We start from the raw sequence: 27,712 nt of genomic DNA, 5'->3' as shown, positions 1-27,712 counted from the left end.
GGCAAGAGGGTCTTCTGCACTTTAGAGGATCCCATTCTGGTGCTTCTCTCCATAAGGTTAGGAATCAGTGGGGTCCCTTTCTAGACTATACCCAAAGTTCTAGACTATAATCCAGAGATCCTGGAATTCTCTACTCCAGTCCACTTACAGAACCTGCCTGGGCTTCTTCTCTGGGTCATTTTTTGATTAGGCTGCCAAAGTATGTGGTCCCCTAGGTCCAAGGTGTGATGAAAGAGCAGTTTGGGGGAGCTGGAGGGAATGTGGAGCTTAGACAAAGGGACTAGGATTCCTTCACAAATGTGAGTTCTCAAGGTGTGGAAAGGATTCTGGGGTGGGCGTACAAGAGCCAGCAGTGGGCTGGGAACTTTATAAGGCCAAGATTTCTAAATGGGAACCTGGCCTTCTAGCGTCGGGATCCTTTAAAGCACCTGAAACGGTAAGTTGGTGGGGGCTGGAGGCTGGTCACATGTTGTGAGTGAAGGTTGCCTGACTCCGCCTGTGTGGAGTATAAAGAAGCCTGTGCCCAGATGGAGAGGGTGTCGATAGGCAAAGAGAGAAGATTAAGCAGGAGTGAAGGGGACCACACCACTGCCCCTCTACAAGAAGAGAAAGTGTATGTTTATCCTGTGAATATGCCCAGTGACTGTAGGGAGCCAGGGCTGGCAAGTCAACAAGCCAGGAAGAAATCTCTTTGCTTTGTCTACTCTGCTCCAGCCCAGCAACTGCCACTGCCAAATCATGGCCTGGAGTGGAAAATGCAGTTAATTTTGAATTTGTGCTATCCAGCTATTTTATATGGCTTGCTATTTTTCAGTTCTGTCATTATGAAGTTATATTTGTCAACCTAAAAACAGAGAAGATCAGAATTTGCTAGTTTGATTTGTAACTTAAAAATATTTAGATGTGGTAATGTGGGATAGCCCTATGACCTGCTTTTCCAAGCATAGCCTAGAAAAGGCTGCGGTCCTAAAACAAACAGACTTTCGGCTTATATATCCAGGGTGTCCAGGTAGCATTAAAGTGGGAAAGGAGGTAGCTATAGGAAGAGGAGACAGTACTTCAGGCATAAACAAGATCTAAGAGTTTCTGCATTTGCCAGATAGTAAATGTGCATGGGGAGGGGAAGCTGGGGAGAGCAGAGGATACCCAGATGGAGTCACTAAGATCAGCTGGATTGAAAGAAGCCTGGGATTGGAGTGAAGAGGCCATAGAGTTGAAATCAGAGGCAAATAGTAACCCACCTCAAAAGGCCGCACTAGCAGCAGACACCTCAGGAGGCACCAGTCCAGGGACCAGTCCAGATTAGTGGTGTACAACAGAGACCTCCCATGCCCCACCAAGACTCACATAAACCCAGACAGCAGGAAGCAGAAAAAAAAAAAGCCACTGTTGAAACTGGAAGAGACTGAGATTGTTAGCTAACACATTCAAATAGCCCTTTTCCTTAGCCTCCTCTCATCCATTGATATCCAAAGATATGGGTAAATAAAAATGAAATCCATTTGAGAAAATAAACGTTATATTTTCTTTGCATATTGGAGCTTTTATTATGGTTTCAATCCTGCTACCACAGACTAAGATCATATTAGTTTTTTGAGGGTAGAAGTAAAGATCACATTGTTGATTTATACTGAGCTTACTGTTAAGACTCCTATCTTTTATAAATATAAATTTGCAAATAATTATGGGGTCTCCACTACTTTTTCTACCCATGCTGCTTTTTCTCTATCAGTGATTGGTTCTCAACTTTGACTGTGCATCGAAACTACTTGGAGGGCTTGTTTAAAACACTAATGTCTAACCCCACTCCCAAAGTTTCTAATTCAGGAGGTCTAAGGTACAGCTAGAGAATCTGCACTTTCTAACAAGTTCCCAGGTGATGCTAATGTTTCCATCTGCAAACCAAACTTGGAAAATTAGTGCTCTAAGTCCTGCTTAATCATTATTCTTATTTCACTCTCACAGGCATACAGTTGGCATTAATTCATACAGCACATATAAAGAATTAACCTCCCCGCAAACTTATTAGAACTTGATTTCCACACATTATCAATAATGGAATACCATTTTCTCCCACCTAGAATGAAAAACTTTGTATGACTGATAAAATCCAGTGTGGCAAAAGACATGAGGAAACAGGTACTCTAATACCCGTCATTGTGTTTATGAATGGCTGCACTTTCTGGATTGCAATTCTAGGCAGTAACTACCAATATTTTTATAGCATAAATCCTTTAGTCCACGAATTTCTTCCTAGGAGTCCTATAAAAATAAATAAGTGAATAAATGTTCACAGCAACATTTGTGAATTTTAAATAAACAACCTAAATTTCTCTTAATGAGAAATATTAAAATGCATTGAGTCATAAGTAAAAAGCATCTTCTGATTATTTCTATAATTGAATCACTGAATAACTGTCTACAGTATGTTCTGTAGTACAAAAAAGATATTCTGTAACGGATCTCATTTGCGGGTGTTGTAGTGTGATACTCAATTGCTAAAATTTAAATGACAAGATGAAAATCCATTAACAGGCCAGCATACTACTTAGTTGCTCTTTATCAAATTGATTTTAGCGATTGTTTTTCTTCACTCCTTAGAGATTTCATAAAGCTCTACCAAACTCCTTGACTTGCTCATGCAGGATTAAATGAGATGGAAATTGGCTTTGAGCCTAAATTCATAATCTTTTACTTTTACTTCACAATTTCTCCAGTGAATTATGTCTTTCATGTTCTCATTCATACTTTAAAACTTTTTGACACATTTATAGACTCACAAGAAGTTGCAAACAAATGTGAGATCTCACGTGCCACTCACCAGCTGCTTCAATGAGGACACCTTATATGCTGGTAGTGCATTATCAGTTGGTTCAGGGAATCCCACACATACTTTTAATGGCCACCCTTAATTTAGTTAGAGCCTCAAGATCTTTACTGAAAAGTTAGTAGAACAAACATGAAACAATGTGGAAAGAAGAGGATGAAAAATGATCACTTCAAAAAAATCGGCATAAAAAATGCTATTTCTGGAGACAGAAAACATGCACTCTAGTTACAGTACTGCTACTAATTATTAAATATCTTGTGAGTTAATTCACATTTGGAGCTCAGATTTATAATTTGTAAATGAGTTTGAGGAACTAAGTCACAATGGTCTTTTCCAATGCCACAATTATTACAAGTAGATGGTGTTTTACTATCAGAAGCCCATTTTCTGATCATATTTAAAATCTTAGTGTCAAGATAAAAGTATGCATTAGTACAACCTTCTTAGAAAGCAGTTTGGACAAAAAAAAAAAACCCTATCAACTTTAAATTGTGCACACTTTTTGCCCCAGGTACTCCTTATCTATAAATTTAAACAAACATGCAAATGGACAATGATACATTTTCAAAGATCTCATAGCAATATTTTTATAATTGTGAAAAATGGCAAAAACTGCAATTATTTTTGCACTGATCTAGTACATTTATGCAATGCAATACTATGCAACTATTAAAATATGGATATTGAAAGGAATTATATTGTTAAATGAAAAAGACTCACAGAATATTTAGCACCTCAGATCTTTATGAACAGTATACATACATGTATCTATGTTTGTATAAGTATACATTGTATTGTGATAAGTAATGCTTAAATGTACAGACATTTAAAGTATATTCTCTATTTTTATATCTCTATATGCAGAGATAAAGGTCTGAAAGATTTATGCAACAGTGGTGTTTATCTCCAGGAAGTATAGGCTGTGGGTATAATACAGGCTGGGATGGGGAGAAAACTATCACTTTTTCTTTAAATGATAAAACTAAATGTTCGTTTTAAAAATAATAGGTTCAAAGTGCAATAAGCTATATATATTTTTAAAATGTAAATATCTGAATAATTAAGCACCAGTAATCTCAATAGCACTTACTTAAAAGTTCATTTTTGGCCGGGCGCGGTGGCTCACGCCTATAATCCCAGGACTTTGGGAGGCCGAGGCGGGTGGATCACGAGGTCAAGAGATCGAGACCATCCTGGTCAACATGGTGAAACCCCGTCTCTACTAAAAATGCAAAAAATTAGCTGGGCATGGTGGCGCGTGCCTGTAATCCCAGCTACTCGGGAGGCTGAGGCAGGAGAACTGCCTGAGCCTAGGAGGCGGAGACTGCGGTGAGCCGAGATCGCGTCACTGCACTCCAGCCTGGGTAACAAAGCGAAACTCCGTCTCAAAAAAAAAAAAAAAGTTCATTTTCCCACTAACCTGAGATGCTGTCTTTACTGTATTCTAATATGCCATTGAGTCTATTTCTGGAATTCTTCTTTTCCATTGGACTTCTTATTTATGCACCAATACAAAACTTTTCGTTTATTTAACATTACAAATGCCCTCCAATATCCATACTTCATAGTATTGAGTTACATAAATGTATCATAATCAGTATCTTCTTTGTCACAATTACAAAAATGTGGCAGTGAACCCCTTGAAAATGTACCCTTGCCTATTTGCATGTTTCTTTATGCTAAATCTATAGATACAGACTCTCTGGGCCAAAAGTGTGCACACTTTAAAAAATTCTGACGGCTTCTGCCATGGAAGATTTAGAGTATGTTTTAGTGTCTGATAGGGCCGATCCCCTAATTCTTTTCAGTTTCCATGGTTATTCTAGTATATTCTCTCAATGAAATCATAATTTTTATTGAGATGGCACTGTATTCCCCTAAGGGGGAAACCATGTTTTGATGTTGTCTTTCTAACTAAGAATATCATGTATCGTTTCATTTGTTGGAATCTACATTTTTGTCTTTCAAGGTTTTTTTTTTTTCCCCTCACATAGATTTTAGCCATGTCTTAAGTTTACTTTAATTTTGCTATCACAAAGGGGGTCTTCTCTTCAATTATCTTCTAACTAGTTTAGGTTTGTGTGTGTATAGTCTTGTTACTTTTTAGTAAATATTTTTATTAAGCTGTAATTATACATTTAGAAAAGTGCACAAATATACAGCTTGATAATATTCATAAGGTGAATGCACCTATGTAACCAGCACCAAGATCATGAAACAGAACATTACCAGCACCACAGAGTCCCCTTGTACCCTCTTTCAGTCCTACTGAGTTAAAGCCAGTTGAAAAATAATGTTTACTATATGGTTCCACTTAAATAAAGTTCAAAAACAGACAAAACTAATTGATGATTTTGATAGTGCTTACCTTTGGGAAGAGAGGTAGTGACTGAAAGGGGGTGCTGATTTCTGACACCGTATATAAATGCTGCCTGTTTTGAACTTCACTGAAATGGAATCAAAGCATGCACTTGTGTCTGGTAAAGCCTACTGACTATTTGTAAGTTAATTGTGTTTAATAGCTAATTTACTAAGTTTTTTTTTTACTGTTTAGTTTTTCAACAAGTTCCTTTAACCTTTCTAGATACATATTCATATCTGCAAATAGTTTTACCTCTTCCTTTCCAATTCACATGTCATTATTTTACCTATCTTCATTAGCTAAAACTCTCAACACATTGTTAAGTAGTAGAGGAGATAGTAGGCATATGTGTTGTTCCTGTCTTCAGCTGGAAAGTCTCTTCTGCTTTGAAATTTAAGATGCTGGCTTTCAGGCAGAGGTACAATGTTAATAGATTATTCATCAATTTCTACTTAGTATCTTTAACACAAGTGAGTGCTGAATTTCTATCATGTCTTTTCTACAAAGATGAAATCATATAATTTTTAAACTCAATATGATGAACATTAACAGGTTCTCTAGTATTGAATTACGCTTGCATTCTTATAATAAATCTATTTTAGTCATGATTACCTTTTGAAAGTGCTGTTGGATTGTTTGCTAATATATCATTAAAACTTTTCATTAATATTAATGAGATTGGTCTGTAATTTCTTTTTGGTACAATCTTTGTCAGGTTTTTAAATCAATGTTATTACATTCATTTTATAACATAAATTTAAGCGTTTCTTTTTTTGGCACTTTGAGGTTCAAGATTCTTTTCCTAGTCTCTAGATTGTTTAAGCAAGAATGGGATTATTTAATCTTAAAGGTTTGGTAGAAATTCCCTTGAAACAATCTGGGCTTGATGGTTTCTTTGGTAAGGGGTACTTTCAGCTATTTGTTCTTCTACGGTAATTGTTGTGACTTTATCTACCTAGAGTAAATTTCGGCAATTTGCATTTTTCTTAGTTTTCTAATTTACTGTGTAAAATCACTCAAAGTAGTCAATTTAAACAGATTTCCTGTTTTACTATTTCCCCCTTGTCATTTACATTTTTGTACTTGTGCTTCCTCCTTTCTTTCGTAAATAGGTTAGCTGGTAGTTTATCTCACTCAACTCCCCACACTACCCATCACCAACTTGGATTTATTGCCTTTTGTTTTGCTTTTATCTTTAATTCCTTCCTTCTGCTTTCTATTGGTTTGCTTTTTACTCCAAGTGTTTGATACTTGCTTAATTGTTTTTTCCTATTTTTACTGATAATTGTACTAATTGCTATACATTTCCTGTCATAATTGCTTTTTATTTTTTGGCAAATATTTTTTTTAATCCATCTTGTGGTCATGTCTTTCTGGTGTGCTCTCATTGTCTGTGAGGATGTTACTCTATTTATTCTCTTATTTCTTATGCTAAATTGAATGAAGTTGGACTATAATACTGGCTCAGTTACTCTTTTTTTCCCCTTAACTGAAATGAGTTTTTCTGTACTTTTAAGATGGAAGAGTGGCTCTAGGACGACTTCCACCTTCATGGCCGTAGAGCTCCCTTTTCATTTTCACAGTGATTTAAAAGATTATATATGTTTGTGTATATATATATATATACATACATACATATATATATACATACATACATATATATACATACATATATATATATACACATACATATATATACATACATACATATATATATATATAAAGTCTTTGTATCTTGGCCTTTCTTCCCAATATTTATCTAGACCTTCTCTTTCTTTTGTCCACTTTTACCCATCCTGCCTCATTTGGATTCTAATTCTGAAGTTTGCCCTCAGTGCTGGGCTTTGTCTCATTAGCTTCAAGGGGCACACAGTGTAAAACCCAGACTGCTCTAATGCAATCATCAGACCTTATCATCATACTGCATTAACATTCACCTGCAAATGGGATTCTGTAGAACACTTCCCAGTTTTAGTATCTGTTCTTAGACTGGCCCGCCGTACTTTGTAGTGAGAAACTGGGGGGAGTGTTGTAGTTCTCCAATTTGCAGAGCTGTCAGAAATCAGCTGCCTTCCTTCTACTTCTTCCCACAGATACTGAAACTATGTGGGTCAGTGGTTTCTCCTCACTCAGTTGTATTTTCAAGTTCTTAGAGATACCTTGTCATATCTAGCATTGTAATAGTGCCTGTGGCTATCCTAGTTGCTCTGTGTTGTTATGGGGAGATTAGAAAATACTGCTGTCATCATTTCCCCTGAGTTTAAACTGTAAAGACCTCGTTCTGTTGTAGAAGAGAGGCTTTAATTAAAAAAAGATTTTTTTTATATTCATTATAACAGAACCTATAATTAAAAATTTGCTGTATTCCAGATACTATTTTAAGTGCTTTATCTGTATTATCTCATTTAATCCTAAAACAATCTCCTGTGTGAGTTAGGTTTTCCTATTTTCTTTATTTTATCAATGGCAGAATTAGGGTCTAAGATCATGCTGCTGAACTGGCAAATCTGGGATTGAAACCCAGGTCATCTGATTCCAGAGCACCTCCTCATTAACTGTCTCTCAAAAATGTTTTCAAATTATATATCATTGTCAGCAAGATTTCTCTATGAATTTAGATTAAATACTTATAAGTAACTAAAGTTCTAATAACACACATCTATTATAGGTCAAATCTAAAAACACTGTAAATGATAAACAGGTTAAATTATGCCATATGATCTGATTACTTTGATTTGTATGCAGATGCTCAAAACAAAGCTCCTCCCACTACCTTCTAAAAAAAATGCCACAAAAGAAGGGGGTGGGAAAGAGACAAGCAGGGAGTAGGAAATAGAGTTCTCTGAGATTCTGGACTTCATATTTCCCCTCATTATATCACTCCTGCTAAGAAATAAAGTATATATGTGAAATATTGGTTTATTTAACTGATAAATACTTTTCTTGCAAATAACTAGAAAAGTTAGAAATAATTTCTCCACAATTCACACTGGCCTATATTTTGGTCAATGAAGTTGCTGTGGAATGTGAACATTTACTAGTCCATAAAGTTTCACAAGAAAGTCTCCCACAAGCATATCAATTAGAAGCATATTATAATTTATAAACTTATGGTATTACATTATAAGAAGTTAGAAAATATTTAGCCTTATGAAATACTTTTAGATTGAAATTTCTCTATTTATGAATACAGTCACTGTTACTACCTTTCTTACCTTGTAACCTTTCTTGGTGACATAGACAAAACAATTTGGGCTTTTTATATAGCCGTAAAGGCATTATATATGTGCTACTTCAACTTCCAATGTCTAAGAGATGACTTAGTTTGAGATCTGAATATCTTAATTTGCTAGGATTTAAATAGTAGCAACTGGAATAACCTATAAAATAATAACATCTATTATTAAGCTCATTTTTCCCCCCACCATCAGATTTATTTTATTTCTAATTAAAAAACATAAGTTAATTTTGGCAAACTCAGGCTTAAAACTAAGCACACCAATAATAAATGAATCATCTCTTCAAGTACACAGTGTTTCCCTTGGGAACGACGGTTACTTTTCCAACATTTTTTTCCTCTAATTTAGAAAAAAGATAACATTTAAAATATTACAATGCCTAAACAGTGCAATCTAGATTTCGTACTGATGCTTGCAGCACTAATATTTCAACATTTATTATCACCAAGGATAACTTAAACCCAACTCCTTTAGTGAAGAGATTTCTTTCCCCATTTCTGTACTAGGCTCATAGTTCTGAATGTCACTAAGTAATGAATGTGACTTATTGATAAATTACTAATGAAGAGTTTTTATACAATCTCCTTTATAATTAGCTAGTTCAGAGGCTTAAGAAAACAAAACAAGTTTCTTACCCTCTAAGTGGTTACATTTTCCTCTCACTTACCTGAACATAGGAAAATAATGACCATGTATAGAGTTGCACCACTGAATCTATTTGAGTGGTTCTGTTTTTGTATTTAATTTTTTACTTAATTTGAAAAAAATTAGAAAAGTATTAGTTTGAAATTAGAGCAGCTAACACACTGCAGGCAACAAATTAAAACAAAAAAACCTCAAATGGCTAAAAATAAAAACCCAAAGTATCTTTCCTTCAATATAAAAAAATATTGCTTTCCAGAAAGCAAAAAAAAAAAAAGACAACGATTTGAGAATAAAATCAAACATAACTGGTATTCAACACAGCAATGTCTAAATAAATGACCCACATAGCACAAAACTCTCATTCACAATCACATACAGTTAAGTTGCTTTTCTCTCAGTTACATAATAGTCGTCTTCAAACAATCTCCCTTTAGAAAATTATCACATTAGTTAAACCTATTTATTCTTACTATTTAGTTATTAATTTCATTTATATAGGACACACAGGTTTAATTGGCACACTTAAGAGTAAGACAAAATAAGTCACTCTTCTTTAAAAAAAAATTATGGTCATCTGTTTTCAAAGAATAATCCCAGACACTTAAGTCATTAAAGCAAATTTTCTACCATAAACAGTGAGCTTTTCAAATGATCACTAAGTGTTCACCTGAAGATTATCAATGCTATATGAAGTGTAAACTTGTTCTGAAGATTCGCGTCCATCTTATAGTAAGATACAATTTGCACTGAAGAGTTTTTAAAAAGATAACCTACACGCATACAGTTAATTTGCCTCAAACAACTTCTTAGAAATACAATATAAACATTTAAGAACCACGACAAAGTTGTGGTTCAAACGTCAACAAAGATTTTCTTGAAACCCAGTACAAAGATTACTGGTTCAACACCATATCCTAAAGTGACATCAGCAGGAGATTTGATTGTAAGACTCTACCTTTTAAAAAAAGAGCACACTTGGTTATACATGGCTTTTAAACTTAAGCTACAGTTATGCTACAAATCCCCCCACCCTTCCAATTTAAAGTCAGTCACGTGGAGATATGTACATTCTCTGAGCATTGTTTAGAGTCCTTGGTTTTCCAGCTTTGATGGAGATCTAGAAGGCGTTCAGAAGTCCGTGTGCTTACATTCAGAGCAGGATGAACTTTACAAATTCCACTTTCCTCCATTAGTGACAGGCCACAGATCCCAAAGTATGCATGCAAAGCATCTGAAAATAAGGCATTCAAAAAATCATAATAGGCATTCTTACTTGTACATTCTTCAAAATATTTTAGCTACATATTTACCAGCCCATCTCTCCATTAAAATAAGTTTAGAGAAATGCTAATATAGTTTTAAAAATATTTGCTTTCTCAAGTGTCAAACATGAATTTATAAAAAAAAAAAAAAAACCCAAATAATCAAAATAAAATATTTTCATGGAAATATCATTAACAAAGGAAAACAGTTTCCAGCTGAGGAGCTGATATTTTCAATAACTTCTGTGATTAAAAGACAGGAGAAACAGCAGTAATATATGACTTGTCACTTTAGGGAGTTTCCCTTTTTGCTTGGTAGAGAACATGGAAACGAGTAGCTTCAGTGCTATATCATTAAAAAAAACTTTTTTTAAATGACAACAAAATTCTGAATCCAAGTTGCAATACCCCTCCCTCCATGTTTTACCTCTGAAAGTTCCTAAACCATATACAGTACTATTCTAACACTGTGTAAAAGGAGCTTAAGCAAAAATAATCCATTCTGGAATGCTATGCCATATTTAATCCTCCTATTTAAGGTAATGTCAGTCATTCTAAAAATATCTGATCTGACAATAAAAACAAACTCACATTTTATTTGGCTGAAATAATATGAGTGCTCATACCATGACAACTCTTCTGCACTGGCTCACAGTTTCCCATCTTTCGGGGGCAGGAACCTTCTTCTATTAAAGTGGCCAATGAAATCACATGGCCATTCCTGCCTAGAAGTCTTACGTAGACTTCTGAAGAGCTCAGAGCTTTGCAGTTATAGGAGCACTACAAAGACAGTTTTGTACCAGTCAATAATTTTTTTCTATTTTTGAACTGGTCAACATTTATGCCCTTAAGAGCTATTAAAGTTCAAAACAGGCCAGGTGTGGTGGCTCACTCTGTAGTCCCAGCACTTTGGGAGGCTACGGAGGGAATATTGCTTGAGCCACAGGAGTTTGATACCAGCCTGGGCAATATGGTGAAGCTCCATCTCTACAAAAAATACAAAAATTGCCAGGTATGGTGGTGTGTGCCTATAGTTCTGGCAATGTGGGAGACTCACCCGAGCCTATGGATGTTCAGGCTGCAGTGAGGCATGATTGTATCACTGCACTCCAGCCTGGGCAACGAAATGAGACCCTGTCTCAAAACAACAACAATAAAAAGTTCAAAACATCTTACCAAGTCAAACTACGCCAAAAGGGTTAAGGAAAAACCTTTACTTAACGAGAGTATCATTTATTTTCAAAACAGAAATGACAATTAGTTGTGCTTACTCAATGCCATTGTGAAGAGTTATTTCACTAATAGAGGCCCATGTTGATCAACTTTTAGACCTTCTCAGTAAATACTTAGGTTTCTTCTGGCTCACTTTCCTTTGACTTTCAGACTATAAAAATAAATTTGTTTTCTCCTGTAATATTACATCATTCCATATAGTTATTCTAAAACTACCAAGGGTAGAAAGCAATATTAAGCTTTGTTTTCTAGAAACTAGGAAACTTTTCTATGAAAAAGTATAACAGAAGTTATATATCCATAATAACATAAAATAGAACTGTGTAAAACTAAAATCTCCCTGGATAAAGCAACTAATAAAACATTTTTTTTTTCTCAAAAAGATTTTTGTAACAGCCAATGAGATCAGAACTCAATTATTTCAAGATTCAAATTGTTTTGCTTTTTTTTTTAAAAAAAACTCCTTATCTGTAAGTGGCAATGTACAAGCACTTTAGATGTGGAAATAGATGTTTACTCCATAATGAAGCACTTTAGATGTTGAAATAAATATTTACTCCAAAATAAATTATTTTGAAGTTTCATAAATGTATATAAAATCCCTTTGTGTCAAATTTGCTACTAGATTTACTAGAACCAAGAATAAGCTTAATTTTAAAGAATCTTGCTAAATTGATTATAAAGGTTCTAGGACCAGATCTTTACACATAAATTCAATTTATGAAAGACTCTCTATGTTTTCTAGTGCATGCTCTGAAAACAGTGTCATGTATCTGTAAAAAGTAAGTGGAACATCCAAATATTTGCACAAATGTTAAAGTTAGCAACTGATCTCTCTAGAAAAAAGCCTCAAGAATTTTATTTTAAAAAAGCTATTGGAAATACTGAATGTATTTCAAGTATGTTTATATAAGAAATGTTTTCTAAGAGACTGTCATTTCCCTATTCCCACTATTTGTTAAAACAGTAGTCTGCACTGATTGAAAAAATGGGATCAAGACCAAAATAATTCTGTTTTCTTGAGACACCAGAGATACCAAAAATTTCAAAATATTATTTTGATGGAGAAATTAACTTTTGAAAACACACTTTGGCTTACAACTTTGAAAGCACTGTACACTTTTTCTAAGGAAGCATGTTTGTTTGTTTGTTTATTTTTTGAGACGGAGTCACGCTCTGTCACCCAGGCTGGAGTGCAATGGTGTGATCTTGGCTCACTGCAACCTCCGCCTCCTGGGTTCAAGCGATTCTCCTGCCTCAGCCTCCCAAGTAGCTGGGACTGCAGGCATACGCCACTGTACCTGGCTAATTTTTTGTATGATGAGGTTTTTGAGAGACGGGGTCTTGCCATGTTGGCCAGGCTGGTCTCAAATTCCTAACCTCAAGTGATCCCCACCCACCTCAGCCTCTCAAAGTGCTGGTATTACAGGCATGAGTCACTGTGCCAGTCTTTTCATTTTTTGAGAAAGACTCTTGCTCTTTCGCCCAGGCTGGAGTATAGTGGCATGATCTTGGCTCATTGCAACCTCTGCCTTCCAGGTTCAAGCGATTCTCCTGCCCCAGCTTCCTGAGTAGCAGGGATTACAGGCGCCCACCACCACGCCTATTTAATTATTGTATTTTTAGTAGAGGCAGTTTTCACCACGTTGGCCAGGCTGGTCTCAAACTTCTGACTGCAAGTAATCCACCCACCTCAGCCTCACAAAGTGTTGGGATTAAAGGTGTGAGCCAATGTACCTGACATAGGAAGCATGTTTTATATGAAAATACAGGCAGGTATGGATGTAAGGAAATATTCCTGCTCATTTCAAATACAAAAATATGATCTCATGAGCTCATTTATATTTTTATTCAAGTACAAATTCCAATCACAGCAGTTCTACAATGGAAGATGAGTTGATGAGGTACATTCTGGACTGATAATAAAAACCATGACTCTATTGCGATACTGGCATAAACAATTATTCCTTGTGTCTAGTTTCATATTCATAACTAATTCTTTGACTACTTGCTTATCAAAAATGTCAGGTGTATTTTTGTATTTTTAGTAGAGTTGGGGTTTCACCATGTTGGCCAGGCTGGTCTTGAACCCCTGACCTAAAGTGATCCACCTGTCTTGGTCTCCCGAAGTGTTGGGATTACAGGTGTGAGCCACTGCACCTGGCCTATTTAACGACTTCTGAAAAGATTAAGAACTGATTCCCTTCAGGATTGAGGGTAATGTATTCTGCTTAGCTCAAGTCATGACTAATAATCTTAATGACTTTGGATGGGCTAAATAATCCTCTGTTTTGGAAAGGACTCATTCAGACCATCTATGTTACTGCTGCAAATGAAATAAAACATTACTAAGTAAAATATTTGGGAAAAAATGCACAATATACCAAAGCATCTTGATAATAAACTCTTTCCTTTATACCCCAACACCCTAAATCTATCCTAAGCTTACACAATCTACTTTTTAAAAAACATTATTTAATGTAACTTTGCAATTGTGGATATATTTTCTATCATATGCCTTTTCTGATAAAGATATTTGAAGAGGAAATAATGGTTGTTCTGGATTCACACAGAAAATAGTTACCTGGATGACTGTCTGGCCACTTGGCAAATCCTCCTACGAGGCGATCTTGAGTTGATAAGATGTAATTTCTATTTTTCTCAAAGTTAGTATATTGGAAAATTTTTAGAAGCTGCAATGACATGCAAGTAAAAATTTACTGACATAAAACTTATATCAACCTTTGGCTCAAATTTCAGATATGTGTCATTTAGATATGCTTTTCTTTAGCTAAGGGGCTCAGAGAAAATCTCTGGGGCCTTGGGAACTTGAAATGAGTCAATTACCTTATCTTTTTTATTTTCTTATCAAATCTACTCTCCTTTTCTCGACCCCCTATTTCCTTCTTTTGAATCAGGCCAACTAAACTCTTTGAATCACATTAAGCTAAATTCAAAAGACTACAATCCACTCAATATAAGCAGTCATTTAAAAAAGTACAAATCATCTACCCATATTTTAACTCTTATGATAAGCTCTTGAGGTATTAGTTATAAACTAGTAGTAATTGGAACTAAAAATATTTTGAAAAAAAAAGCAAACAAAAATGACTAACCAGATGCTACAGACAGTTTGAAAATAGTAAAAAATTATAGCTCTTTACTTAAGACAAAAATGATTGCAACGTAAAAAAGTATATAGTTTTAAATGATTTAGGACATATACTTGTTCTTTCTCTCAAGATTCCATAAAAGTAAAACACAGACAGGTAAATAAAACTGTGAAGTTCAAGATGATGTATGTAGTAGATAAGAGGGTTCAAGAAATTTCTGAAGATACAAAGCAATTTAATGTATGTTAATGAATCAAAGAGAGAGCCACAGCTTTTAGTGATTGATGAAGCATTATTTCTCAAAAACAAAAGCTAAACCCATAAGAAAGTTATGGTACAAACAAGAAACAAATGTATTCATTAACACTGATTCAATTAATAGACTATAAGGAAAAGGACCTTTCTAGAATCTTGATGTTAGAAACATTTTCCATCAAGTGGCAAACTGGTCATTAAATAAAAATGAAGAAATGAAGGCCGGGCGTGGTGGTTCACGCCTGTAATCCAAGCACTTTGGAGGCCAAGGTGGGTAGATCACCTGAGGTCGAGAGTTCAAGACCAGCCTGACTAACATGTTGAAACCCCGTCTTTAAAAGAAAAAAAGAAAAATGAAGAAATGATAATCTTAACACTGCACTTGGCTTAGCAATAAACAGTATTTGCACTATCATAGTAAGTGTTGATTACTGGTTTTCAAATTTTGTAATCAACCTACATGCAAAGCCTGAAGATGTGATTATTATTACTGAACAAAAATATGAATGTTTCCTAACTTAACATTATGAAAATAAAGGTAACCATACAGCATTGGAAGGTACAAGATAAGGAAAAGATTCAAAACTAAATATAATGGGTAAAAATTTATTGGAAAAGACAGAGGCTAAATCTTAATTTCTCATAGTTGAGAATCACAGATAATGTCTAAAGGTGATGAGAAGTCAGTTTGTGATTTAAAGTTATGGTAATGTCCAAGAGAATTAAAACATTTTAAAAAGTTTAAAAGTGGTTGCCTTCAGAAAGTTGTCAAACACTACAGATGTCAAATAAAAAAGACTTGGATCTCTGGAACACATTTAAAGCAGTGTCTATAGGAAAATTAAAAAAAAAAACAACAAAAAGACTTAGGACAACTTGAAAGGGTTCCTATAGTCTAAAGATGGGAAAATTTGAGCATAAAATACACACACATACACACACAAACACACACGCATATACATATATATATGACTAAAAAATTGTTAAACTCTATGTGTTCACAATGATTCGCTAAAAAACTCCCAAGCTCTAAAACCTAATATTTCATTAGAAAAACCAAGGGGATAGTAGGGAACCAACTCATTTTGTTGAACACTATTAAGAGAAAGAATCTGGTATTTATCTGTCCTTCTCTGTACAAAGTATCTCTCAGGGTAAAGTAAAATTATTCCTTAAAAAGAATGCTAGTTCATAAATTGAGAAGGAATGAAAGAATACCACTGTTTTGTAACCTCATAATGCCATAATTGATTTAAGCAATGATCCTTAATGCCTGTTAAAACTATTCTATAAAAAGTTGATAGTTTCTATAGACTAGCAACGAACAATCCAAAAGGAAATTAACAATGCAATTACATTTACAAGAGCATCTAAAATAATTAAATACTTAGAATTAAATCTTTCTTTTTTTTTTGAGACAGAGTTTTGCTCTTGTTACCCAGGCTGGAGTGCAATGGTGCGATCTTGGCTCACTGCAACCTCCGCCTCCTGGGTTCAAGCAATTCTCCTGCCTCAGCCTCCTGAGTAGCTGGGACTACAGGCGTGCACCACCATGCCCAGCTAATTTTTGTATTTTTAGTAGAGACGGAGTTTCACCATGTTGACCACAATGGTCTCGATCTCTTGACCACAATGGTCTTGATCTCTTGACCTTGTGATCCACCCGCCTCGGCCTCCCAAAGTGCTGGGATTATAGGTGTGAGCCACTGCACCTGGCCTAAATCTTAACAAAAAGGTGACAGACTTGTATGACGAAAACTACAAAACACTGCTGAAAGCAAATGAAGACAACCTATATAAATGGAAAAGCATCTTGTGTTCATGGATAGGATAGGAACACTCAACTGTGTCATGATATCACTGCTACCCAAAGTGATCTACAGATTCAACGCAATTTCCATCAAAATTTCAAAGACTTTTTTGCAGAAATGGGAAAGTCAATTACCAGATTCATATCAAATTGCAGAGGGCTTCAAATAGCCAAAACAATCTTAAAAAAGGGAAGTTGGAAGTCTCAAACTTCTTGACTTTGAAACTTACTACAAAGCTACAATAATTAAAACAGTATATTACTGGCACAATGACAGTCATATAGAACAACGGAATAAAAGGAAGGAAGTCCAGAAACAAACCTCAGATATATGGTCAACTGATTTTCGACAAGGGTGCCAAAACCATTTAATGGAAAAGGACAATCTTTTCAACAAATAGTGTTAGGAAAATTAGAGATCCACACGTCAAAGAATGAGGTAGGAGCTTAACTTATATCACATACAGAAATGAACTTTAAACTGATGAAAGACCTAACCTTAAGGCCTAAAACCATAAAACTATTAGAAGAAAACACTGAAGAAAATCTTGATGACACCAGATTCAGGAATAATTTTATGAACACAACACCAATAACACAAGCAATAAAAGAAAAATTTTGATAAAACTGGACTGCATCAAAAAACTTTTGTGCATCAAAGGACACCATCAACAGTAAAAAGGTGACTCGAGGAATGAGAGAAAATATTTGCAAATCATATATCTGATAAGGAATTAACATCCAGAATATATGAACTCCCACAACTTTGTAACTACAAAAGAAACCAGATTTTAAAATAGGCAAAGGGCTTGAATGGACAATTCTCCCAAGAAGATATACAAATGACCAATAAGTGCATAAAAAGACACTCAATATCATTAGAAAAACACAAATCAAAACCACAATGAAATGACACTTCAAACCAATTAAGACAGCTATTATATATATATATATATATATATATATATATATATATATAGACACACACACACACACACACACACACATATATAGCAAACAGAAAAAACAAATGTTGGTGAGGATTCAGAGAAATTGGAAATCTCATACATTGCTTAGAGGGAATATAAAATTTTGTAGGTGCTGTGGAAAAGTCTGTCATTTCCTCAAAAAGTTAAATGAAGAACTACCACACGACCCAGCAATTCTACTCCTACATATATATAGTATCCCTCAAAAATGAAAGCAGCGACTTGAACATATACTTATATAACCATGTTTCCAGCAGTATTATTCACAACAGCCAAAAGGTGAAAACAACTCAAGAGATCATCAACAGATAAATGAAGAAGGAAAATGTGTTATTTATATACAATGGAATATTATTCAGCCATTAAAAAATAAATTTTGATATGTGCTATGACATAAATAAATCCTGAAACCATTATGTTAAGTGAAATAAGCCAGAAACAGAAGGACAAACATTGTATAATTTTACCGATAGGAGGTACCTAGAAAAGACAAATTCATAGTGGCAGAGAGTAGAGAAGAGGTTACCAGGCTGAGGGGAAAAAAGAATAGGGAATTACTGTTTAATGTGTACAGGATTTATGTTAAATATAATGAAAAAGTTTTGTATGGTGGTGACGATTACACAACATTGTAAATGTAATTAATGCTAGTGAATTGTACACTTACAAAGGTTTAAACTGATGAGTATAATATGCTATATATATTTTCAACTCGAGCTCTTTGACTAAAAGGAGAGCACCCAATTGGATATTACAAGCCTCCTGATGTGATACAACAGGAAATATACATCATCACTGGATACTGAATGATAATAAGCAATTATGGCTGTTTTTTTAGATGTGATAATGACACTAAGGTCCTGTTTTTATAAAAAGTTATTTTCATTTAGAGGTTATATTAAAAAGTTTCCAGAGAATATAAACAATGATATCTGGGCTCTGATTTAAAATAATTCAGTGAATGGAAGGAAAGTTTTGGGTTGATAATTGTTGAGAATGGTTGATGGACACATGGGGGTTCATCACACCATTCTCCCTACTTTTGAATATGCTTGAAATTTCCCACAGTCAAAAAAAAAGTTAAAATCATGCACCTGAGAAATGGTAGTACAAGTGAGGAGAGACAGGGAGACTACTGTCATTATTTCCAATCATTTTTTTCCAATTTTTTTCACCTTATACATAAATTTTAAGAGAAAAAAATTAGGGTATTATAGAGAAGATGAACACAGACTCCTGTAACAGACTCCTGTTAGATTCTAGAATATCAGAACAAAGAGACAATTCTTAAAAGTGAAAAGGCAACTTTAAGGCAGAAAACACTTGTATTTAGTGACTAAATAACCTTTCGAAGGAATGACCCATGGTTTGTTTTTTAAGATTAATACCTTCCCTTATTATCTTTACTGTTATCATTTTCAGCTAGATCCTTGATTTGTATAAAGTAGTCAGTTCCAGTTACAAGTTTTTTATTATCTTATACCTACAAGAAGGTAAGTATTTGATATGCTCTACGTTAGGTTTAAGTAGGCATAAAACTCAAGTTCTGGCTTACTTGAGTTTTCTAAAAATGAAACTTTTCAAGCAGCACAAGCGATAACTGAATTCTATGGAAGAACTGTAGAGACTAGTTTTGGCAGAGCAAAGAAAAAACTCAGTAGCCTAAACCTAACCATATTTATATTTAATACACAAAGATCAAAACGTTTTAGCACAATATATATGAACACAGAATGTAGGTTTCTCATTTTTATTATTTCTCTTACCTTTAGAGTTGCTCCCACCCAAAAAGAGTAACAGGTGTCTACAGGCTTATTAGGTCTTCCATGATAACCATTTTGTTGCCTCATTATACACCACCTCTTTATCCTGTTCAATTCTTTTTCTGAAAAAACTTCTTCTAGTTTACCCATCAGACATAGTGAGGCAATGCCACAAAAAGTAGATCCTCCTGTTAATCAAAGCCACACAATGTTTCAAACTTCAAATTAGACATGAAAACAGTACAAAATGGTTGAGTGAAAAAAGTGGTTATAAATTCTAGAAAACAGTGAAATAAAATTTAAAAGATGAGATTTTAAATAACCACTATAAAAAGTCTTCAATATTAACTTGTTAAAACAGAGGATAATATAAAGCTCTAAGAAACATTTTACTTATTAAAAAAAGTAAGACTTGGAATAAGATTAAGGAACTTGTTTAAAATTACATGGTTAATGGCAGATTTCGAACTAAAATCTGGGACTACTAACTCCTTGTCCAGGACCTAGTCACCTGAGACTGATTTTTAAGTCCCTTAAAGACTTATTGCTTATAAATTGAGGTTCCGTCATCCCTAAGCTACAACAGGCAAGTTTTCACAAATAACATAAACAAGTTAGAAGCTGATAAGCAGATATTACAACTAGTCAGCTCAAGAATTTTAAGGAAGAAAAGAATAAAGCAGTGGGTGAAGTAGGGGGTGGGGGCAGTAAGAAAGAGGGAAACCAAATATGAAAGCAGATGCATAGCATGACTTCAAAACATATCCATACCCACTGTGGTAAGCTGAATAATGCCTCCCCCAATATTTAAGTCCTAATCTCTGGAACCTGTGAATGTTACTTCATAAGGAGAAAAAATCGTTGCAAATGTGAATAAGTTAAAAGATCTTGAAATGGGGAGATTACTTTGTTTATCTGGGTGGGCCCTACCTGTGCTCACAAATGTCATCATAAGAGGAGAGAAGGAGAGCAGATTAACAGAGAGTAGGTGACAATCTAACTAACTATGGTGGCAGAGATTTGAGTGTTGTAGCCAAAGCTGGGAAGAGACAATGAACAGATTCTCCCCTGAAGCCACTGTTGGAGAAAGGAGCCAGCCCAGATAACATCTTGATTTTAGCCCTGTAAGCCTCAGTTCCGACTGAGTCACAGATGTATAGTTCTGGCCAGAAATGGAGAAAATAAATTTGTATTGCTTTACGCCCCTCTCTTCGTGCAAAAATGCTACAGCAGTGATAGAAAACTGATACACTGGGCTGGGCGCGGTGGCTCACACCTGTAATCCCAGCACTTTGGGAGGCCTAGGCGGGTGGATCATGAGGTCAGGAGCTTGAGACCAGCCTGACCAACATGGTGAAACCCCATCTCTACAAAAAACCAAAACCAAAACCAAAAAAAAAAAAAAAAAATTAGCCAGGCATGGTGGCACATACGTGTAATCCTGTAATCCCAGCTACTCAGGAGGCTGAGGCAGGAGAATCACTTGAACCTGGGAGGCAAAGGTTTACAGTGAGCCAAGATCACACCACTGCACTCCATGAGCCAAGGTCACACCACTGCACTCCAGCCTGGGAAACAGAACAAGACTCTGTCTCAAAACAAAACACACTCACAAAGGCAATTAATTTCCTCAGGAAATGAAAAGTCAGTATTTTTCCATATAAGAAAAGAAATAACACTTTTTACTGGCATTATTTGTTGTCAACTCCAAACAATTTGAAAATACTTATATTTCCAATTTATTATGACTTCACATAGTGATTTTTATTAATTTCAGCAATTTAAATGTCTGTTCCTAATATATCTCATGCCTTAACTTTCCTTTTGGTGTTACAAATCTTAAATGTATTACCTGGCAAAGAAAAGGTCAGCATTCCTTCTAGAAAACTCAAGGTAGCTGTCATATTAGAAGTGTAACTCACAGTTAAAAAAGTTTTAATCTTCAGAATTAGTTGAGACATCTATGCTAGTGATGAATCAAATTAAAAGTAAAGAAAAAATTACAATCTTTTAGAATAACTTCTATTAAGCAACTATTAATCTTATTTCCTTTTCAAGTGACTCAATTACCTTCCATTTCTCTTTCATGATAACCGGGCCATGATTTCAAGTCTTATTACATCATTAAATATAAAGCAAATTGGCACAATTCAAAGTAAAAACACTGTTTACTTTGTCCAAACTATTGGTTTTTGAAAATAACAACTCCAGAAGTAAGTGTGAACTCTGGGTAGCCAGAAACATTTACAAAGTCTATGCTTTAAACTAACATTCATTTATGAATAGGTAAGCCTAAAGTCCTAAAGTCTCTTGTTTTATACAAATCTCTAAAAAACTAGTTCTAAAATCCTTAATAAAAAGTATTATGTTAGGCTGGGCATGGTAGCTCATGCCTGTAATCCCACCACTTTGGGAGGCCAAGGTGAGAGAACTGCTTAGAAGCCGAGGAATTTGACACCAGCCTGGGCAACATAAGGAGACCTTATCTCTACAAAAAATATTTTAAAAAATTAGCCAGGTGTGGTGGTGTCCACTGTGGTCCTAGCAACTTGGAAGGCGAAGGTAGAAGGATCACTTGACAGAACCCCAGTCTGGGCAACACAGCGAGACCATGTCTCAAAAAAAAAAAAAGTAGCAGTATGTTAGAAGGGTGTTAAAGGCAGGTGTAAAAACAATAACAAAAGTGACATCTTGATGAAAAGTACATTATGAAATACTATCTAAAAACAGGCACAAGAACTAAAATAGAGTATCTTTTTGGGGCTAAATAGGGTTAGATCAATGATCTATACATACTTCAAAATACTTCAAGAATATTATATCATTAAAAGTACAATACTAGAATTGTTCCTCATCATAATGATCCGTTATCTTGATAACAAGCGTTCATTTAGCCTTAGTTGAAGACAATAGAAACAACACTTTAAGGATAGCAGTAAGAATATTAAGGCAAATACAAATAAGAGAATAAGAAGAAAAATTTTCATCTGAAATGGTTAAAAGTTTGCCACCTAAGTGATGTGCTTCAGTTACATGAGGAATGAGCAATGCGGAATACCTCAGTCATAAAACACCACAGATGGAAGGGATCAGAGAGATTCTCTCTTAACCTATCTCTTAACCTACCCCAATTCTTCCAGGTGCAGGGTAAAGGAGGCATTCCTGACTTCAGCTCTGTTATGTTATGATCTACTTATATTTTAACAGTGTAGCAGTTACAACTTATTGTTCCAACAAGGTTTTACAGTTCAGTTTTAAACATTCTCTTAGTACTTGTATATACTAAGTTATCAGAAGGAATCCATGTCCTCTGAAATTTAAGGCAGTCAACAATCATATAGCTAAAGTAGAAAATTAAATATATAGGTACATAAATAAATACATCATTTTACAATTAAACACCATATTAAAATGGTAAAGTAAATTTTTTTTGTGGGGGGCAGGACAGAGACTTGCTCTGTCACCCAGGCCGGAGTGCAGTGGCACGATCTTGACTCACTGCAACCTCTGCCTCCCAGGTTCAAATAATTCTTGTGCCTCAGCCTCCTAAGTAGCTAGGATTACAGGCGTGTGCCACCACATTTGGCCTTTTTCTTTCTTTTCTTTTCTTTTCTTTTCTTTCTTTCTTTCTTTCTTTCTTTCTTTCTCTCTCTCTCTCTCTCTCTCCTCTCTCTCTCTCTCTCTCTCTCTCTCTCTCTCTCTCTCTCTCTCTCTCTCTCTCTCTCTCTCTTTCTTTCTTTCTTTCTTTTTAAGCAGAGATAGGGTTTCACTATGTTGGCCAGGCTGGTCCTGAACTCGTGACCTCAAGTGTTCCGCCCACACTGGCCTCCCAAAATGCCGGGATTACAGGCATGAGCCACCATGCCCAGCCAAGTGAAGTAAATTCAAGGGAGTTGAATATTTAGACTTAACATTTATCTTCATAATTAAGAAGCAGGTATTTTAAAAGAATCGTGGAACCAAATTAATTCATCAGAACTTCTGTACTATGAATCATGAGTTGTGAGGGAGAGAATAGTTTTATCTCTAACAAAGTAAGAAAATCCTATTCTTCCAAAACACAGAAACATTTTACCCTAAAACTGTACAAGATGAGTATCCCTAATCCAAAATTCTGAAATCTGAAGCACTCCCAAATCTGAAAATTTTTAAGCACCTACATGACACTCAAAGGAAATGTTCATTGCAACATTTCAAATTTCTGACTTCTGGATTAGGGAACCTTAATTAGTAAGCATAATGCAAATATTCTATAATCCAAAACACCTCTGGTCCCAAGTATTTTAGATAAGGGACACTCCACATGTACTTCCTTAAGGGAATCATGGAGATAAAGAGAATCACTACATTTGATGATCATGGCCTAAAAGGCTAAAATATGTCTGTTTAGTTTTCATAAAAAATGGGCTCCAAGCTAAGTAACACTTGGAGGAGAGCAGCTGAATTAAAAAAAAATATATATATATATATTAATTTATTAATATAAAATAATATTTAAGTTGGGGAATGAGAAAGCTGCATGAAGAAACTAAATTAAAAACAAACTGTAGCAGAAGTACACATTCTAAATTCAACTTTCTAAGCAAGAGATGCCAAGTGGAACACAGGATAACTAATTCATCAAATACTATAATGTACAAGGACATATGGAATAAGACATGAATATGACATGACCAGCTTATAATCCAGCAAAGAAGATAAAGAGGTAAGTACCATAAAAATGACATTAATGAAGTATTATGGGAATACAGAAAAGGGAAATATTGCTTAGAACTAGAGGGAACCATAAGATGATGAAATGTTTTACAGAGAAGGTGACACTGGAACCCCAGGAACCAGGTATAGAAAGATAAACTGATGGTTATGAAAAGAGAAACAAGCAGAAGAAGGTGGAAAGGAAGCATTGCAAGCAAAGCAAAAGGCGTATTAGCAATTTCCAGAGGTGAAAAGCCATGTACAAATGTTTGGAGAGCATGTTTTCTTACAACCTAGACTGCACGGAACAGATAACTCAGATATGAGTCTACAAAGCTAGACTGGAATCAGATTACAGAAGAATAAACTAGAGAGGCAGGATGGGATTATTGAACAAGCACAGAGTTTTAAAGTGAGTTATGATACTTACCTAATATGTGAGCCTACTAAGCAACTGACTTCTCTGAGTGAAATGACAATAATTATTGTGGCTTTGTACTGTGTTAACTTGGCTAAGCTAGAATTCTGTTTCCCAGGATCCCCTTCCCTGTATGGTCAAAAGTTAAGAGAAATCTGTGTGAGACTTGTAAAGTGAAAGTCTAGTAGCACTCATTACCCTGGTTATGGTTAGAGAAGGTAAGCAACAAATGCAACGGTGCTGGTAGAGTCCAGCTCGCCTCATTCTCCCATATACTTGGCATCCAAAATCTTCTTACTCTTGCCCTGCTTACCTCAGGCCCACAAAGAGATGCAGGAGTACCAGCCCTTCACAGACTTCTCCACAGTCACAATCTGGCAGATGACTGTGCCTGGCTTTTAGGTTTCCCTGTACAGCCTGACTTGTCCACCTGTGCCACTGCTTCAGGAGGCATGTCACTGATTTTTCCCCAACCCTCCAACTATCCCTTTTAGGTTCTTCTCCATCTTCCTCCACAGTTACTTATAAAATCATATTTCTATTACAGCCTTTATTCTTTAACACTCATAGTCGTTTTACTTCTGAGTTCTGACTAATACAAAAATGTCTATTCTCAGAGGTTGATATGAGGATTCAATGAGACTCTATGTTAAAGTATCAGATGGTAGCAGGTACACAGCAGCTGGTTAATAAATACATTATTTTCCTTTTAGTCTGCAGATTAGGGATTATAAATTGGTAATTTATGGAGGACAACTGGTGTAACTGGCAAATTAAAAACAGAGAAAGAGATTAAAATTAAACTCAAAATTCTGGATTGCTGGCTTCCCCCAACCAAAAAAAAAAAAAGTCAATAAATCTAAGTTATTTCTGAATAGCAAGGACAGGCTCAGGAGGAAGAGAAGAGGAGAATGACGGTTTTAAAAATATGTAGTTTGAGATACTGAAGTTGTATTGAGAAAGATGCTTGGCTAACAAATGGGAAGGGGGCTATGGAGCACAGAAGCAACAGTACAGGTGGGGAAACATTGTTTTGGGTACCATCAACAGAGAGATAATTAATAAAGAACCATCTGTTAGTTTGTGAAACTATGTGTCAAGCATGTTACAGGTGTAGGGGATATATCAGTGGGTAACACAGGCAAAAATCTCTCTTCTCATGAGGTTTAAGTGAGAAGCAGACAATAAACAAATAGATAAAACATAGGTCATTTATAAAATAATAAGTGATATGGAGAAAAATAAATCCAGAAAGGAGGTTAGAGAATGGGATGTGTATGTGTGGTTGGTTTGCAATTCTATTATAAACACTGGGTGTGTATCTGGGTGGTTTGCAATTTTAAACAGGGAGCTTGAACCAAGATCTGAAGAATGCAAAAGAAAACCAGGTATATGCTGGAGGTAGAGGATGAAGGAGGAAGATTCTATGTACAAGAAACAGCATGTACAAAAGCCTTGAGTTTTAGGAAGAAGAATCCAAAGAAAAGAAGAAAGCTGAGATGAAAGGAAGAAACAAAGATGGTGAAGGAACCAGTACTAATTCATGAGGAATTAGGACAAGTGGAATGTGATGTGGGAAGGTTAATAGCTCAAATGCGTCAATAAAGATGAGGAATGAGAAAAAGACATTGGATTTGAAATACTCATGACTTTCAAAGACGAACTTCCTAAGTTGCTGAAGGCTTACACAGATAATTATAGAACAAGTCATCCGTGAAGAAAAGTGAATAGTACATTTGGACAACTTTTCCAAAGACAGTAACAATAAAAAGAAAACGAGAGAACACGATGACTTGATGAGGTGGCCAAATTGCAGGACTACTTTTTAGAAAGAGGTTTCACTTTCTAGTACAGTGATGAAAAGGAGAAAGAAAACGAAACCAAAATCCTTTAAGACAACCTTACCAGGGATTCTAGATACCCAGGTCCTGCTTGGTTGCTCCAAAGACTGAAGGGGCTACATTTGGTATAATAAGCTATTTAAGGTATACAATTACATTGTGACACTGATTAAAAAGCCTTCCTCTAGGGCTTTAGGCCTCAAACCCACCAAGCCAAATTTACACATAGAAGGAAGATGTAAGCTTTTGGGCATGAACTATATAGTCCATCACTGATGATCCTGATGGGTACGACCTATTCAAATCATACCAACTCAAAATCATGACTTGTATAACTCAGGAAGATTTTTTTCCTGAGAGGACCCATTAGACAGTGTCATGTTTGGGCAGCCCCCTTGTTTAATATTCCAGAGAATATAATCCCAATGTGAAATAATATGAGCTGTCTCACAGGTTTCCTACACAGATGAGGTGACTACTCCCCAGCCAGGGTGCATATTAACACCATCTACGATAGTGAACACCAGATCCTGTCTTCTCAGAAATTCTCAGAGTTGCCAGATGTCCTGTGTGTGCAACTGTAACTATATCCCTCTTGATCATATGGCAATGACTAGTAACATAATTGTTACTGTTAGGTTCTCCCAACCTCTATCTCATAGAGACTCAAGCACACACACAAAAATTATGGTGTCATAATTACAGTATGGCTTCCGAGGAAACGCCATGGAAGTGTTCTATATACCCCTTAGAAACACATACTCTACAACTATGTATATTGAAGGAGGGAGTGAAGAGGTGAGAAGAGGAGGAAATACTTCATAGGACAAAATCCCAGAGTATGTACAAGGCTATGGGGTTAAGGAATATTTGTTAAAAATATCCTTTTTATAAGGTTTTTATAATTTCCAATCTTTTTATACAGATTTTATAAAATCTACTTTCTCTGTATCTTTTATAATCCTAACAACAATCCTAGAGAAAGATGCAATTCTTACTCTCTGTTGATGAGGAAACCCTCGGAGAAATTAAGTGAGGAGCCAAGGTCACTCAGTTGGTGTCAGGGCTGAGACCAGAACACTGATCTGTTCTCTCTGCTCCATTATGCTCCATCATACAGAAAACTGCTGTGATGAGGAGGAAGCTGACACTCACTCAGAGAGGCTCCATGACCCGAACTCTTTCTTTTTGGAAAAGAAGAATGGAAGCTTATTTATTTCCAAATGGAAATTTCAACTTGAGAGAATTCAGGCTATT

The 27,712-nt window shown here is 35.4% G+C and overlaps 1 protein-coding gene and 1 long non-coding RNA gene across 16 annotated transcripts in view; one reads left to right on the top strand and one right to left on the bottom strand.

Annotated features, from left to right (window-relative positions):
• The window catches only part of PGGT1B (protein geranylgeranyltransferase type I subunit beta), an 88,535-nt gene that overhangs the window by 24,694 nt on the left and 36,129 nt on the right, over positions 1-27,712 (bottom strand). For 7 of the 15 annotated variants that reach the window (XR_013532547.1, XR_013532548.1, XR_013532549.1 and 4 more), the window contains exons 7-9: positions 19,505-19,689; positions 14,156-14,264; positions 10,144-10,307 (exon numbers count right to left, since the gene is read on the bottom strand). Coding sequence is in view for 6 of the 15 variants with exons in the window: in XM_054252033.2 (XP_054108008.1) it covers positions 10,002-10,031; positions 10,144-10,307; positions 14,156-14,264; positions 19,505-19,689 (488 nt within the window). In the remaining 9 variants the exon portion in view is untranslated. Of the gene's footprint in view, positions 1-1,522; positions 10,308-11,609; positions 11,723-14,155; positions 14,265-19,504; positions 19,690-27,712 lie in introns of those variants that run through there. The other 8 variants (XM_054252033.2, XM_008991663.5, XR_001910176.4 and 5 more) reach the window with 7 other exon arrangements.
• Positions 27,214-27,712, top strand: part of LOC118151418 (uncharacterized) — a 33,912-nt gene continuing 33,413 nt past the window's right edge. The window contains exon 1 of the long non-coding RNA XR_004739697.3: positions 27,214-27,294. This is a non-coding gene — a long non-coding RNA (uncharacterized LOC118151418). The remainder of the gene's footprint in view (positions 27,295-27,712) is intronic.

Source organism: Callithrix jacchus, chromosome 2 (assembly GCF_049354715.1).
Source record: "Callithrix jacchus isolate 240 chromosome 2, calJac240_pri, whole genome shotgun sequence".
NCBI lineage: Eukaryota > Metazoa > Chordata > Mammalia > Primates > Cebidae > Callithrix > Callithrix jacchus.
Note: the sequence above shows the minus strand (reverse complement) of the source record. Positions and strands in the feature narration are given on the sequence as shown.